General features: G+C 48.9%; 1 protein-coding gene across 1 annotated transcript in view; it reads right to left on the minus strand.

The window, feature by feature from the left end:
• DPP9 (dipeptidyl-peptidase 9) overlaps nucleotides 1-13,473 on the minus strand; it is a 20,304-nt gene that overhangs the window by 706 nt on the left and 6,125 nt on the right. The window contains exons 3-19 of the mRNA XM_009077304.1: nucleotides 12,029-12,141; nucleotides 11,146-11,319; nucleotides 10,335-10,503; nucleotides 10,068-10,181; nucleotides 9,694-9,822; nucleotides 9,120-9,181; nucleotides 8,146-8,246; nucleotides 6,565-6,742; nucleotides 5,672-5,837; nucleotides 5,476-5,555; nucleotides 3,560-3,712; nucleotides 3,223-3,358; nucleotides 2,306-2,451; nucleotides 1,631-1,777; nucleotides 1,351-1,503; nucleotides 770-912; nucleotides 448-559 (exon numbers count right to left, since the gene is read on the minus strand). Coding sequence (XP_009075552.1) covers nucleotides 448-559; nucleotides 770-912; nucleotides 1,351-1,503; nucleotides 1,631-1,777; nucleotides 2,306-2,451; nucleotides 3,223-3,358; nucleotides 3,560-3,712; nucleotides 5,476-5,555; nucleotides 5,672-5,837; nucleotides 6,565-6,742; nucleotides 8,146-8,246; nucleotides 9,120-9,181; nucleotides 9,694-9,822; nucleotides 10,068-10,181; nucleotides 10,335-10,503; nucleotides 11,146-11,319; nucleotides 12,029-12,141 — 2,276 coding nt within the window. The remainder of the gene's footprint in view (nucleotides 1-447; nucleotides 560-769; nucleotides 913-1,350; nucleotides 1,504-1,630; nucleotides 1,778-2,305; nucleotides 2,452-3,222; nucleotides 3,359-3,559; nucleotides 3,713-5,475; nucleotides 5,556-5,671; nucleotides 5,838-6,564; nucleotides 6,743-8,145; nucleotides 8,247-9,119; nucleotides 9,182-9,693; nucleotides 9,823-10,067; nucleotides 10,182-10,334; nucleotides 10,504-11,145; nucleotides 11,320-12,028; nucleotides 12,142-13,473) is intronic.

The following is a 13,473-nucleotide window of genomic DNA, read 5'->3' on the forward strand; positions in this document are numbered from 1 at the left end:
CTTGCTCATGTCACCCCTGTTCCCTCAACCAGTCTTCACTGGGACAAAAATGTGCCAGGGAAAGGCTGGAGCACCAAATCCCTTGCTCACATCAGCCCTGTTCCCTCAACCAGTCTCCATCGGGACAAAAATGTGCCAGGGAAGATCTGGAGCACCAACCCTCACTCACTGCAGCCACCTCTGCTGCCACCAGCCAAGTGGGACAACAACAGCTCAGAAAAGGGAAAGTTCCAGGCCCCAGGGCAGCAGCTCTGCCTGCACATGGCACATCTGCCAGGATGGAACAGCCACAGTGCCACCTCCTGGAGTCCAACAAGGCTCACTGTCACCGACATCCCAACAGGATGTGGGAGCATCTGCCTCCACCTCCTCCCACCCTCAGAACACACGGCAGAAAACTCTTTCCAAATTTAAAGGCTCTTCCCACTCCACTCTCGTCCCTCCTACCTGCAGCTGGTAAGGTTTTCCAGCCCGGATTAGCTGTGATACCAGGAAATTGGTATGAAAAAAGTGCACATTTTCATCCAAAAAGCCATGGAGGATCAGCAAACGATTTGGCCTGGGGATGGGGTGAGAGACAGGATTAGAAACAGGATGGGAAACCACAGAAAAGCTGTGCAGAGAGTCTGAGCAAAGAGCTGCCAGTTGGGCAAGCTCAAGACCGAGCAAGAGTAGCGCCAGGCCATGGTGGTGGTGGTTAAATGGGATCAGAACTCATCCATGGTGTGGGGATTCAGGAGTCAGGAGCAGGTTGGGAGCAGGTACTCACTCATTGGGCAGCTTTTCCACGTGCAATGCCACAGATCCAGCCTCGTAGCCCTGCTGGTTGTTCTCTGGGATGTCCATGTACCGCTCGGTGTAGCCGGTGTCGTAGGCCATCCACACTGTGACAGGAGCACCTGCTATGGCAATCTGGCAAAGAGGTGGCAGGAGACAGCCTCAATTAGCTGTGCTAAAGAGTTCAAGTGTTCCCTGTTCTCCTGAAGAGGCAGGAAAAAAACCCCAGGCCCTGTAAAGCCCAGATTCCTCCTCCTGCTGTTCCTCAATGGGGAAAATTCCTGCACACTAAAGGCTTCTCCTTTTCAAGGAGGACTTGTGGAATGATCCACTGGGCACTTGGGATTGGGAATAGCACATCAATTATCTCATCAACAGTCACTGGGAAAGGAGCCTATCCCAGAACCTTCCTCATCCAGCCCATCCAGGTATGAGCTGAGACTCAGGACTTCATCCAGGGACATTTCCACCTGTTCATCAGAAACAAGTCAAAATGCCAACTGCAGCTGCCAGGAGTGAGAGAAGCTGTGAAAGCCAAGTGCCCCAAGGTGCCAAGCCCATGCCCAGACTCACCTTGAAGACGTTGGGTTTGCAGATGAGCCCCATGAGGGACAGGAACCCTCCGTAGGACCAACCGTGTATGGCCACACGGCTCAGGTCGATGAACCCGTATTTTTCTGCTACATAATGTAAACCTTCCACCTGGTCCTCTATCTCCACCTGACCCTAATGAGGCAACAGAGAGGCTCATGTCAGTGGAATTCCTAAATCTAGGAGCTTGAGACAGGAATGGGCAACACACAGAGGAAACAAACACCCTGAGAAAGGCCAGAGATTGAAAGTTGAACGTTACCATTTGGTTTTTGAGGGCCCCTTCAAACTTGAGTCCTCTCTGGCATGATCCCCTTCCATCAATCACCACCACAGCATAGCCCAGCGATGCCAACGTGTTCAGCCTCAGGTACTTGATGCCTTTGAAGGAGTTATTCACTAGCTGCACCTGCACAAGGAAAGCAGAAGAGATTCAGAGCTGAGCAGCTGCTTTGCAGTACCCTCTTGTGTCTGGCCCACTGTGGAGGATCCTGAGCTGGATAGCAACCACTAATTGAGCTATCAGAGGCATGGAAATCAAGCTAAATGCTGGAAAAATCATCTGAGGTTTGAAGGAGAGGTCAGAACACCCAGACAAACTGAAAGAGAGTAGGGTTAGGTTAGATATTAGGAGGAAGTTCTTTGCTGTGAGGGTGATAAGGCACTGAAACAGGCTGCCCAGAGAAGCTGTGGCTGCCCCATCCCTGGAAGAGTTGGATGGGGCTTGGAGCAACCTAGTCTAGTGGAAGGTGTCCATGCCCATGGCAGGGGGTGGGAACTAGATGATCTTTAAGTTCCCTTCCAACCCAAACCATCTGTGATTCTATGACAGTGCTCGTTGCTAAGCAGTGTAAGTTGATGCATGACAGAGCCACACAGAGCTCTGCCCTGGGCAGCAACCCCATCCCTGACACCAGCAGTTCCTCTGGATGATTACCTGAGGGCCTCCATACACAAAGAGCACCGTGGGATGCTTCTTCCCAGGCTGGACATCATGAGGTTTGTAGACCATTCCGTAGAGCTCAACATCCGCCTGAGTGCGGAAGTGAAAGATCTCAGGAGGGACATAATCTGGGGGACAACCTGCAGCAGGAAGGGCAGACACAGCAATGAGGTGATACAGGCTCTGAACAAGCTCCTCCTGTTCAAATCTGACCCTAGTCAGGACTTCTTCAATGCCAAACCACACCAAGGCTCTCCCTGGGAAACACACAGTCTCCACCTCCCTGCACAGGGAGAGAAAGAAGGAAGAGATCCCACAGCCAAACCTCACCAGCTGGGAATTCTCACTCTGTGCCACCACAGCAAAGTGTGGGATGGTAAGAACAGGGATGGGAAAACCATTTGCAGGAGGTGTCCAAGTGCTGCTGTGAGCTGGATCTAAAAGTCTACAGTGCAGAATGAAGCGACCACTGTCCCTTCCCTCTTCAAGTAAATTCTGAATGAAACCACTCTGGAAGTGTTCCAGGCCAGGCTGGATGGGACTTGGAGCAACCTGGGCTAGTGGAAGGTGTGGAATGTGTTCCACCCATGGCAGGGGGTGGAACTGGATGAGCTTTAAGGTCCTTCCAACCCAAAGCAGTGTGTGAGTCATGGGGAAACCACACCCTCGAGGGTGTGCAAACTCTGCACCCTTGAGCACTGCTTTTGCTCAAAGCATGAAACAGTAACAGCACAACAACCCACAGAGAATTTCCTGGGTGAGCTGTCCACAAGACAAACCTCCCCCACACACACCACCACCATTCATTTTCTCACAAGAGTGAAGTTGGGTCACTTCCTCCCCATCACTTTTGGCTATTGCTAGAAGAATCTCAGAGATAACACTGCATGGACATGTTCTCCAGGACTTACTGGCTGCCTCCATCATGCTGGCCCAAAACTTGGGCTGCTTGTGGAGTGGGTCATCATCAGAGCCGCTGAGCTTGTAGATGTGCACACAGGGTGGAGTGCTCACACTGCTGTAGTGGCTGATGAACATGTCAAAGTTCTGGGATGGGAGAGAAAAGAGTTAGGGGAATGAAATCCTTCATTTCCTACAGCTCATCTCTTCCACGTAACTCTCAGCCAACAGCTCCCACACCTCAAACAACCCTCAGGACTCATTACTGGACATGATTCATTGGCATTCCTAGTAGGATCCCTGCTAGTGAAGGAGATGAGGGTGTGTTGTATCCAAGAAACAACCAACCTGGCTCATGGAACAGCTGTGGGAGAAGCCTGGAGTGGTGAGTCGCATGATTTCCCCGGGAGACTCGTAGCTGACGACGTAGAGGTGATGCTCCAACGGGGTGTCCTTTGTGCCTTGGAAATACACCAGCTTGGTGGCCTCATTGACCCAGATCTGTGTGGAGGAGAGAGTGGCAGATGAGTGCCAAGCACTGCCAGCCCAAACTGTCTGTCCCTGGGCTGAGGCAGGTCAAGCACCAACAGCTCATAGCTTGGTGTGAGGGGCTAGAGCACACATATGTGGCCCTACACAGCAAGAAAACAGTCCCTCAGTGTAAAGCACTCAAAGCATTTGCTCCTTAATGGGCATAAAAAGTTGGATTTTGTTCTCCTCAGGTGAAACTAGGAAGATTCCATGCTTCAATCTGGTGTTTTATACACCCATGGAGTCATTTAGGTTGGAAAAGCCTTCTAAAATCGCTGGGTCCAACTATTAACTCAGCCCCACTGTGTTCACCACTAAACCATGTCCCAGGTGCCACATCCAACATGGGTTTTGAATACTTCCAGGGGTGGTGGCTCCATCACTGCCCTGGGCAGCCTCTTCCAGGGCCTGACCACCCTTCCAGTGAGGACATTTTCCCTCATCTCCAATTTAAATCTTCCCTGGTACAACGTGAAGTCTTTTCCTCTGCTCCTGTCACTTGTTGTTTGGAGGAAGAGACCAACTCCCACCTGGCTCCAACCTCCTCCCAGACTATAACTGGAATATAAGGGTACAGATATAGGGGGTTTTTTTCCAGCAATCATGATAATGAATCCCCATTTGTGGCAGGACCAGACTAAAAACTCTCAGCACCAAACTTTAAGCCACATTAAACCAGGTTTTTACTGCTTCTAAAACCCACTTGGCCAGGCAGGAACAGAGACAACAGCTTTTAAACACTGCATTGATCCAGCAACAGTCACTGAGCTGTTTTCCACCTTACAGCTTCCAAATGCTATTTCTGGCTAACCCATAGTTTGAAGACCCCTGTGAACAGCAAAGGGAAGAAAATATCCAACTCAATTGGCCAGGAAAACCAGGCAGAGCCCTGTGGAGCAACAAATGCATCACAATAATTGCTGCTAACACAATTTTAGCCATAACACATGCAGGGAAGAGCTGTGGCCAAAATCAACAGCATGTACAGTGAGAATTCACATGGGGAGGGACAGCAGGTTAATTGCAGATTGAGGAAAAGCTGCAGAAAAGCAAAAGCATGGAGCTGTTGGGTTTTTACAAAGCCAGAAGTGAAAATCCAGATTAATTGGAAATGAACAGACAAGGTCTTTATTTTGACAGGAATCACCTGGGAGCATTAAAGATCAGGCTCAGAGTTAATTCCTGAAGCCAAAAAAAATGATACTGGGTTTCTACAAGATTAATAAAAATTCATTTCTGGCTGTTCTGCAACTGACAACAGATACAGTTTCTCCATATTCTAAATTGCTTTCTATTCCCCAGCTGCCTTCTTCCTAAAGGCTCTGCTGAGGGATCAGTTGGAGACCAAGAGTTCACTCCAAGTTCCAGGACACATTTCCACTTTGCAAGCACTCGCTGGAGGTAAAATGCCTCAGCAAAGGCAGCAATCCCAAGCTTCTCCACCAAATAGTTCTTTGTTGCTTTTAAACCTCAGACTTGTGTCCTTTTTTATGGCCTGACTCACTCCTGGGATTTACCTAAGGAGCAATCCAAAGGCTGATTAAAAAGGCAATCAGATCCATGTGCACTGGCCTACAGCACTTCTGGGGAAAGCAGAGGCAGCAATAAAAAGAGAAACAAAATGAAGCTAAAGCAGTTCCAGCAGGTCCCAGGTGGAACAGAGGACACAGGACAGGACTGGGGACAAACAATGCAGAGCTGAAACACTTCAAGAGAATAAAAATAACCCCTACCTTGGATCCATGCCTTGCCAACACCTCCCATTCCCCTCCAGTCAGGGCAATCTCCTCCTTGATGGGGCATTTGAAATCATCTAGAGGAAAGAACATGAGAATAAATCCCATAAATCACTGCCTTTCCCCAAAAGACAACACAAGGCAAGCAGAGGGAGCTCCCAGAGATGAAACACTGAGCAGGCACAGCCCTTACCCTCACTGTGGACATATGGCTGCACCCAGTCGTGGCTGCCTGGCTTCAGGACTGCTGTCACCCTGTACAGGTGACAGAAACCTGTTTTGCACTCATTGGCTCGGATAAAACAGAGTTCTTCCTCCTCTCCCTCTGGCTGGATGAAGGGATAGAAGATATCGTGAACCTGTCACACAAGAGAAAAACCTGTGACTGATCTGGAGTGAGACAGCAGAGATAATGCCAGAGCAGTCAGTGCTGCACTGCTGGGACTCCAAAGGAAAGGAGAGTGGGAGAAACAGCTCCAAGGAGGAGACAGCAGGGAAAAGTCATCCCAGAGTTTCCTCTTAGCACAGAGAAACTCTGGGCCCATGTGCTCTGGTTTTTCCAGCCACCAAAACCAGCACCAGCCTTGTGAGTTCCACTAGCTGCTATTCCAACACCTTTGGAATGCCACAGTGTGAACTTCAGGCCTTTGTCACTGCAGTACCATTCAACCATCTTAGAGCCTGAAGTTTTTCCCCTATATCCATTACCTGCCTAAAAAAAAACCCTACACCACACTTAGGGTTGTTGCTGCTTCAAGAAGCTGTTTAATCTTGTATAAAGCAACTCAAAAGAGCAGCAGTGTTACATCCCACTGTGCACAAGTGTCTGTGTTCACTGGGAATGTCACAGAATGAGCAGTTCCAGTTGCAAGGGGATGGCAGGATCCTCATCTCTCCCAGTGCTGAGTTCAGGCAAGTTCTTCTCATGGCTTTATCAACCCCCTGGATTAACACCAAATCTAGGATTCCTCAGTAGCAAAACTGCTAGAGCAAGGACTAAACTGGACACTCAGACAAGCCCAAAATGGTTAAGTGTGAGGGAGGAAGGGGCAGCTTGTGTTGTCCTCCCAGCCTCAAGCCACTTACATTTATCCACACATCAGTGGTTTCTTCATAGATCACAAATGGCTGGACATTTTCTGGCACAGTTTTGGCAAATTCAGCACGTTGCTCCTCATTTTCTGGGACTGGAATAAAGAGTGCTGGAGGCAAAAGGATTAGCTGCAGCCGCTGCTGAGGTCTGTCTAGGAACATAGCCCAAGCACTGGGGAAAAAAGTTGGAGGTGAATGTCAGTACCACAGAGAATAGCTGTCCCTTTCCAACACTCAGAACATGCATCCCTTTCTCTCCCCCCTCAACCCCCTCCCACTGGCAGGAAGGATTTGGGCATCTGAATGCAAAGCTTTTTCTCCTCATTGCTGCTTTCTAATCCCCTGGAAGCTTTGCCAACACACACGGATTGCCAGACAGCTCTGGGATTTCACAAGGGGATCGTTCAGACAAGATGTCTGACAGATTTGCCAGTGTCTATTCCAAGGGAGCACTGCTAACACAACCCTGTCTCCAGCACTGAACTCCTCCTTGGACAGCCCCTCCAGCAGGAAGCTCTACTTGTGTTCTATCAACCTCCTAACCAGTTGAAGTGATCACTCCAAGTGATCCATTTGTAGCTTCCTCCTCTCGCACACTGCACTGACAGGGAAAGGCACAGACCTAAGACAAGTGCCAAGGAAGGAGTTTCTTCAGTCTCAGCCTTGTTCCTCTCCAAGGAGAGTCCCTGGAAGTGGTGCTGCACTGCAGGCTCTCAACATGACAGATGGCAAACCAGCGCTGCATAGTGAGGCCACCCCAAGGCCTGGAAGTGCATCAAGGGAAGTTTCAGCATTAAAGACAGACTTTCCACAGAGCCACTTCTCCCCCAGCACTGCAGTGACTGTGGATTTCAGGAACTGAGAGATTCAGCACATTTAGATAAGCTTCTGGTGCAGAACATCACAGTCACCTCTGGGATTACCTGCTGGAAAGCTCTGAATTTTCTTTCCAGAGCAGAAAATTAATGCTGAGTTACAGAAGGCAAATGTTCAAAGACAGCAAAGTCACCTTAACTGCACAGAAACTAGTTAACAGCCAAGCAAACTTAGAAGGGGAAAAATTAGAAAAGCTTTAAAGTTTCAAACCAACCAGATTGGGGTGAATTCTGTAACTCCTCAGGCAAGGCTGTGTAGCCCATGTGGAGCAATACCAGTCCCAGAGCAAATCTTCCCCTTGCACACACTGCAGGAAGGACTTGGCACCACACAACTCTCCCTGTCCCATGATGTGTTTCATCACCAACTGCACCAGTGGACACTGGTAAAACTGCTTCCAGAACGTTCCCATTTTCACAGGAGGCATGTTGTACTTGTGTTAAACACCTTGAACTTCACAGAATTCCCTAGGATAATGTATCACTGGCACTTCTGTGGTTGTGACAAACTCACAACTTGGCACTCTGGTCCATGTTTGCTTCCCTCTTACTTTTAGGGCTGTTACAGCACTGAAGAAACCAAATATTCATGTGCCATTTGTGCTTTAAAACCAGGTCATGATTACACTAGGAAGCATGTTGAGGGTCTGCAACCAGGGGAGCCCTTGGGAATGTTAGTTTGGAAGGAAAATGGACATACTATTTGCCATCACGGGTCCATCCTGCGCGGGCGATGTACTCAACGCTCGGGAACAAAGCAGCAAAGGGTTGCACCAGCTCCTTGTCCTGAGCACACACAATCTGCAGCAAAAGAAAGGCCCAACATCAAATCAGATGTTACCAGAGCTCCTCACCTCCTCCCAGGGAAGCTCAGGGAGATGGGAGAATAAGAAAGTTTATTGGCATCAGCAAGGGTCAAGCCAGGAGAAGTCTTGCTACAATTGGCAGGAAGAGAAGGGGAAAACAGGCTTCAAAGCAAAGTGATTTTGGCATTCAGCCCCAGGAAGGGACACAGGCAGGGACTGAAGCCCAGGATCAGCTCAGGCTCCAGCTCTCCTGCTCTACCATGGGCAACGTGGTGTACCACATTGTGTTCCTTCCAGGAGCTGAAGGGGCTCCAGGGAAGCTGCAGAGGGACTGTGTTAGGAACTGCAGGGACAGGACAAGGAAGAATGGGGAGAAATTCAAAGAGGGAATTTAGATTAGATATTAGGGTGAAGTTTTTGCCTGTGAGGGTGGTGAGACACTGGCACAGATTGCCCAGGGAGGCTGTGGCTGCCCCAACCCTGGCAGTGTTCACAGTCAGGTTGGATAAAACCTTGAGCAACCTGCTCTAGTGGGAGGTGTCCCTGCCCAGGGCAGGGGGTTGGGACTGGATCATCTCTAAGCTCCATTTCAACCCTTTGAGTTTTCATCCTATGGTTCTACCAGGCTCACTCTATTCCCACTCCCCTCCCTGCTCCCAGCTGCCTCTCCACCAGGAAGATACTCCTCAGCATTTCTAAGGTTTTCTGTTTCTTGGACAAACACATTACAAAACCAGGTGATACAAGGGGATTAAAAAAACCCAGACTAACACTACCTAGGATTTCTTAGTGACCTTGTGTTAACTCTGGGGAGCTCCAGGAACAGCCCCCCCTCCTGTACACTGTCCCATTCTGAGCCATCACTTACCTTACCCTTGCTGTCAGTCTTAAATTCTGCCAGTTTCAATGTAATCTTGGGGTTTTTGCTGCCTGCAGAGAAGAAGAGAAAGAATACCAAGATGATCCACTTGAACACTCTGTGGTTATACAAAATGCAGCTTCTAGAGAAGAATCACCCTATGTCCTACTGAAACAGCTGTGTGGGAATGTACAAATATCAAATATGTATGTGAGCAAACACCACTGTCAGCACAGAGTCATTCTGGGAATGGGAACAGTTTGCTTTGCCTTGCCTAGCTGCCTGTGCATGTCCTCAGAAGGGAGAGGAAAGATGGGATTCCAAATACATTCCATGATATGCCACCAGATATATTCCACTTTCTCAGTGATCCTTTCATTTGTGCTGAACTTTAAATCCCAATCCTTTCTTTGCAGCAGATTTTGGGCTCAGAGACTCAATTAAGCCTCAACATTTACAACCAGTTTCTACATGCTAGGAAGTACCTAAATTAATCATGCAAAGTTTATAGCACCAATTCCACTGCTGCTACCAGCAGGAGCCACGAGCTGCAGCAGCAGCAGCTCTGAGGTGTTTCACTCACCTGTCCTGGGGTACCGATAGGAATCTGTTTTTCTCTCCTCCAAGGCAGGTGAAGGAACATGAATTATCTCCACCTCTGACTCATCCACTTCCTCATACAAGATCCTCAGTGTTTTCAAATCCTCTGAACCTAGAGCAGGGAGGAAGAATGTTTGCTGCAGTGTATTGCAGCTCTTTCTGGATTGCCTGGAGCACTGGTGCAGAGTGAGCACCTGTAGAGCTCTTCGTGATCACCTGCAAATTCTTCTCTGAGCACAATTATAATCCCCCTCAGTGTTTTGGTCCTTCAGGTTATCTCCCCAAAAACAAAGGAAATCCTTGCCCAGGAGGGAGCAGTTACAGCACCAGGATTTACTGAGCAGAACAGTCACTGACCTTCTGTGGAGGCTGTGGGACACCACCAGTAGCCTGTGAACCGATCAAACTCCTCCTGAATGACAAAAGTGGCTACACCAGCAGACTTGGGGTCATCAAGCACATTGGATAAGCCTGAAGAAGAACAAAGAGTTGCCATTTGCATCTGCATCTCCTTGGAAAAAGCTGATCCAAAAGAATGCACTCAAACCATGAAGATATGAGCCTTTCCAGGCCAAGTTTCTCAGGAGGAGTTTGCTCCTGGAGCTGGGAAGAAGCAGCAGTTACCTTTATGGCAGTATGTCATCCTCTTCTCCTCGCCTGTCTCGATGTTTGCTACCCACAGGTCGTTGTTGTTGATGAAGGAAAAGAAGGCTGGGTCAGCAGGGCAGATTTTGGGGTCCATTCGTGGCCCTGTGCACTGAGTCTTGATCTCCAAAGGCTTCATTGGAGACACCTACAGCAACAGATAGACACAAAGCTCGGGAACAGCTCATGGGATGGTGCAAATGTGGCCCTGACAGGACACAAGGGAGACAACTATAACCAAAGAGATGCAGATGTGAAAGATGTGGAACTCTTAGAGCAGGTCCAGGGGAGGTCACAAAGATTATGAGAGGGCTGGAGCAGCTCTGCCCTGGAGCCAGGCTGGGAGAGCTGGGGGTGTTCAGCCTGGAGAAGGCTCTAGAGACACCTCAGAGCCCCTTCCAGTGCCTCAAGGGGCTCCAAGAGAGTTGTACAGGGACTTTGGACAAGAACCTGGAGGGACAGGACACAGGGGAATGGCTTCCCATTGCCAGAGGGTTAGATGGGATACTGGGAAGTAATCCTTCCCTGTGAGGTGCTGAGGCACTGGCACAGGTTGCTCAGAGCAGCTGTGGCTGCTCCATCCCTGGGAGTGTTCCAGGCCAGGTTAGACAGGGCTTGGAGCAACCTGGGCTGCTGGAAGGTGTCCCTGCCCATGGCAGGGGGTGGAATGAAGTGGTATTTAAGATCCCTTCCAACCCAAACTGCTTTGTGATTCCATGTGCAGCCATCTCCAACCCAACCCATCCATGGCATTTCAGGTGCCAAGTCACCAAATCCCTAGCAGACTCACCATGAAACCATTCTTGCCTCCATCTCGACAGTGAAAGAGGCTGTTGCTGGCCTGGAAGAGGAACAAGCCACTCTCACTGTGGAAATCATAAGATGTTATCCCAAAGACACCAAGTCGCTTGCGTTCCCTCAAGAGCTCCTCTTCTCTGGAGTACATCCCATGGTGGGGGGTTGCCTACAATTGAAGGAAAGAAAAAACCTGCAAGGAGGGGAAACTTCCAGAGAACAGGAATGCTCAAAGACTGCCACCAGGTAGTCTGTGAACAGCCAGAACACAACAGAGAGGCAAAACCAGGCAGCAGTGTCAGAGTACAGGTCCATAACTCCTGTACTCCAGGCCACAGGTGTGTTCCAGGACAACCAAACCAACCACACCCCTCCAAAGTTCCCTCTCCAGGAACTGTGCCTGTCATTTCTGCACTTGGCACTTCTGCATGAGCTGACAACAGCTGCACACTTGCTCTGCTTATGCAAATCAGATGTAACCAATTAACTGAATGACGTTATCTGCAGCCTTCACAAACAGTTTCCATGTCAGACACTGCAAACAAAAGCTCTTCCTGGAGCTTGAATTACCCTGGAGAGGACTAACAGCCCAAACCAGGTCAGGACAGCTAAATTCTTTTCCACCAGGAACCTTTTCAGGAGGGGAGAAAGGCCAACATCCTCCACTCTCTTCAGCAATGCAAAGGGGAAGGGAAAATTCCCTTCCTTTCTGGTTCACTCAGTGAAGGGCAGAAACAGCAGGTTCAACTCAACATTCCCAGCTTCCTTAGGAGCAGGAAAGCTGAGACACAGGCCAGATGTAGCCACCACAGCAACCCTACAGCAACACCTGGTTTCCCCAAGCACTGACAAGCCAAGCTCTTTCCACTTGAGCTTACCTGGAAGTGATCCAACATCTGTTTCCATGACAGGAGCAGCAAGGCCTCCTTCCGTACCTTTTTGGGAATCTCTGAGTAAAGAAGGGAATTCTCTCTGCTACCATATGGCATCCCTGTTAGGAGGACAAAAGCATCATCCTGGTTAAGATTAGCTGGCCAGGACAAAGAGGAGCAAGAGCAAATCCAAACAGAAGTCTGGTAGGGGTTGAGGTTTTTACCCACATTCATGTCTAGTTCAAACCCAGAATAACACTTAAACTATTTCAACTGAGATATCCATCGATTGGGAGTTTTCCCTAAGGAAGATTTCACACTAACCAACCTCTTGAGGGTTTATTAGGTGCAACTTTCCCCTCTGTGGCTGTCCAGCCCATGCCCTAGATCCCCTGTGAAAGTGCCACTCCCTTGCACGGGTGACTCAGTGTTACTCTCCACGTTTCCTAGGCAGATATTTGCTATAGGGATCTCATCCAGGCCAACACAGCAGCCTGCAAGAGGGAAAGAAAATAAAAAAAAAAAAAAAAGCTTGGAAGCTCTAGAGAGCCCATTGAAATGTGAAACACTATATTCCAGAGTCAAAAGACCTTGTCATTTTACATAAGCCTTTGACTGTGGTTATCAAATAAGCTTCTGGCCTGTCTCCAGCTTCTCAAAGAGCCAGAAAATATCCTGACACACAATTCTGACAGCTTTGACTAAAACAAAGACCATCAACTTGCCCTCTGTGTATGCTGTGGAGACTCCCTGGATGAGAATTTCACAGAGGGATATGTGCCCTGGTGCTGCCTACTCTGCACATGTTGTGGGCAGATTTCTGAGCTGGCTGACCCAGCAGTGCAGTGACTTCAAATCAGACCTGAAATATTAATAAGTGCTCAGGAAGCAAAGCAATATGTGAAGATATAATCCTCAGAGATACAGGAACACCAAAGTGCTGAGCATGTGGTGTTTAACATAAGCAGCATCTGCCATGACACAACATAAAACTCTGTGGGGACAGCCCAGGAATGATTGAAAATGGCCAAACAGAACAAACTGCAGAGAGGAATAAATGACTCTATACACACATGTTTGACACTCAGGCAACTGTGACCTGAACTTCCCTTCTCCTTATGTTGGAACTTTCTCCAATGACCTCAGGCTGACTACAATCAATAGGCATTTACAAGCAAAATTTTGCCTTCCTCCTCAAAACACAGTTTACTTTGCTTCCAAGTGAAGGAAAGAATTCAACCCTCCAGGAAAAGTTCTGCAGGAGTCTCCATCCTACTCCTCTGCTCACAGTCACCCCATGAACTTTGAAATGTTGTTTAATGTTGGGCAGTGACAGAACAATGGGTTAAACTCTTATGGACTTGTAGGTTGTCCAGAGAAGCTGTGGCTGCTCCATCCCTGGAGTGTTCCAGGCCAGGTTGGGGAAGAGAAGCTCCAGGGAGACCTTAGAG

This window comes from Acanthisitta chloris, unplaced genomic scaffold (genome assembly GCF_000695815.1).
Source record: "Acanthisitta chloris isolate BGI_N310 unplaced genomic scaffold, ASM69581v1 scaffold19800, whole genome shotgun sequence".
NCBI lineage: Eukaryota > Metazoa > Chordata > Aves > Passeriformes > Acanthisittidae > Acanthisitta > Acanthisitta chloris.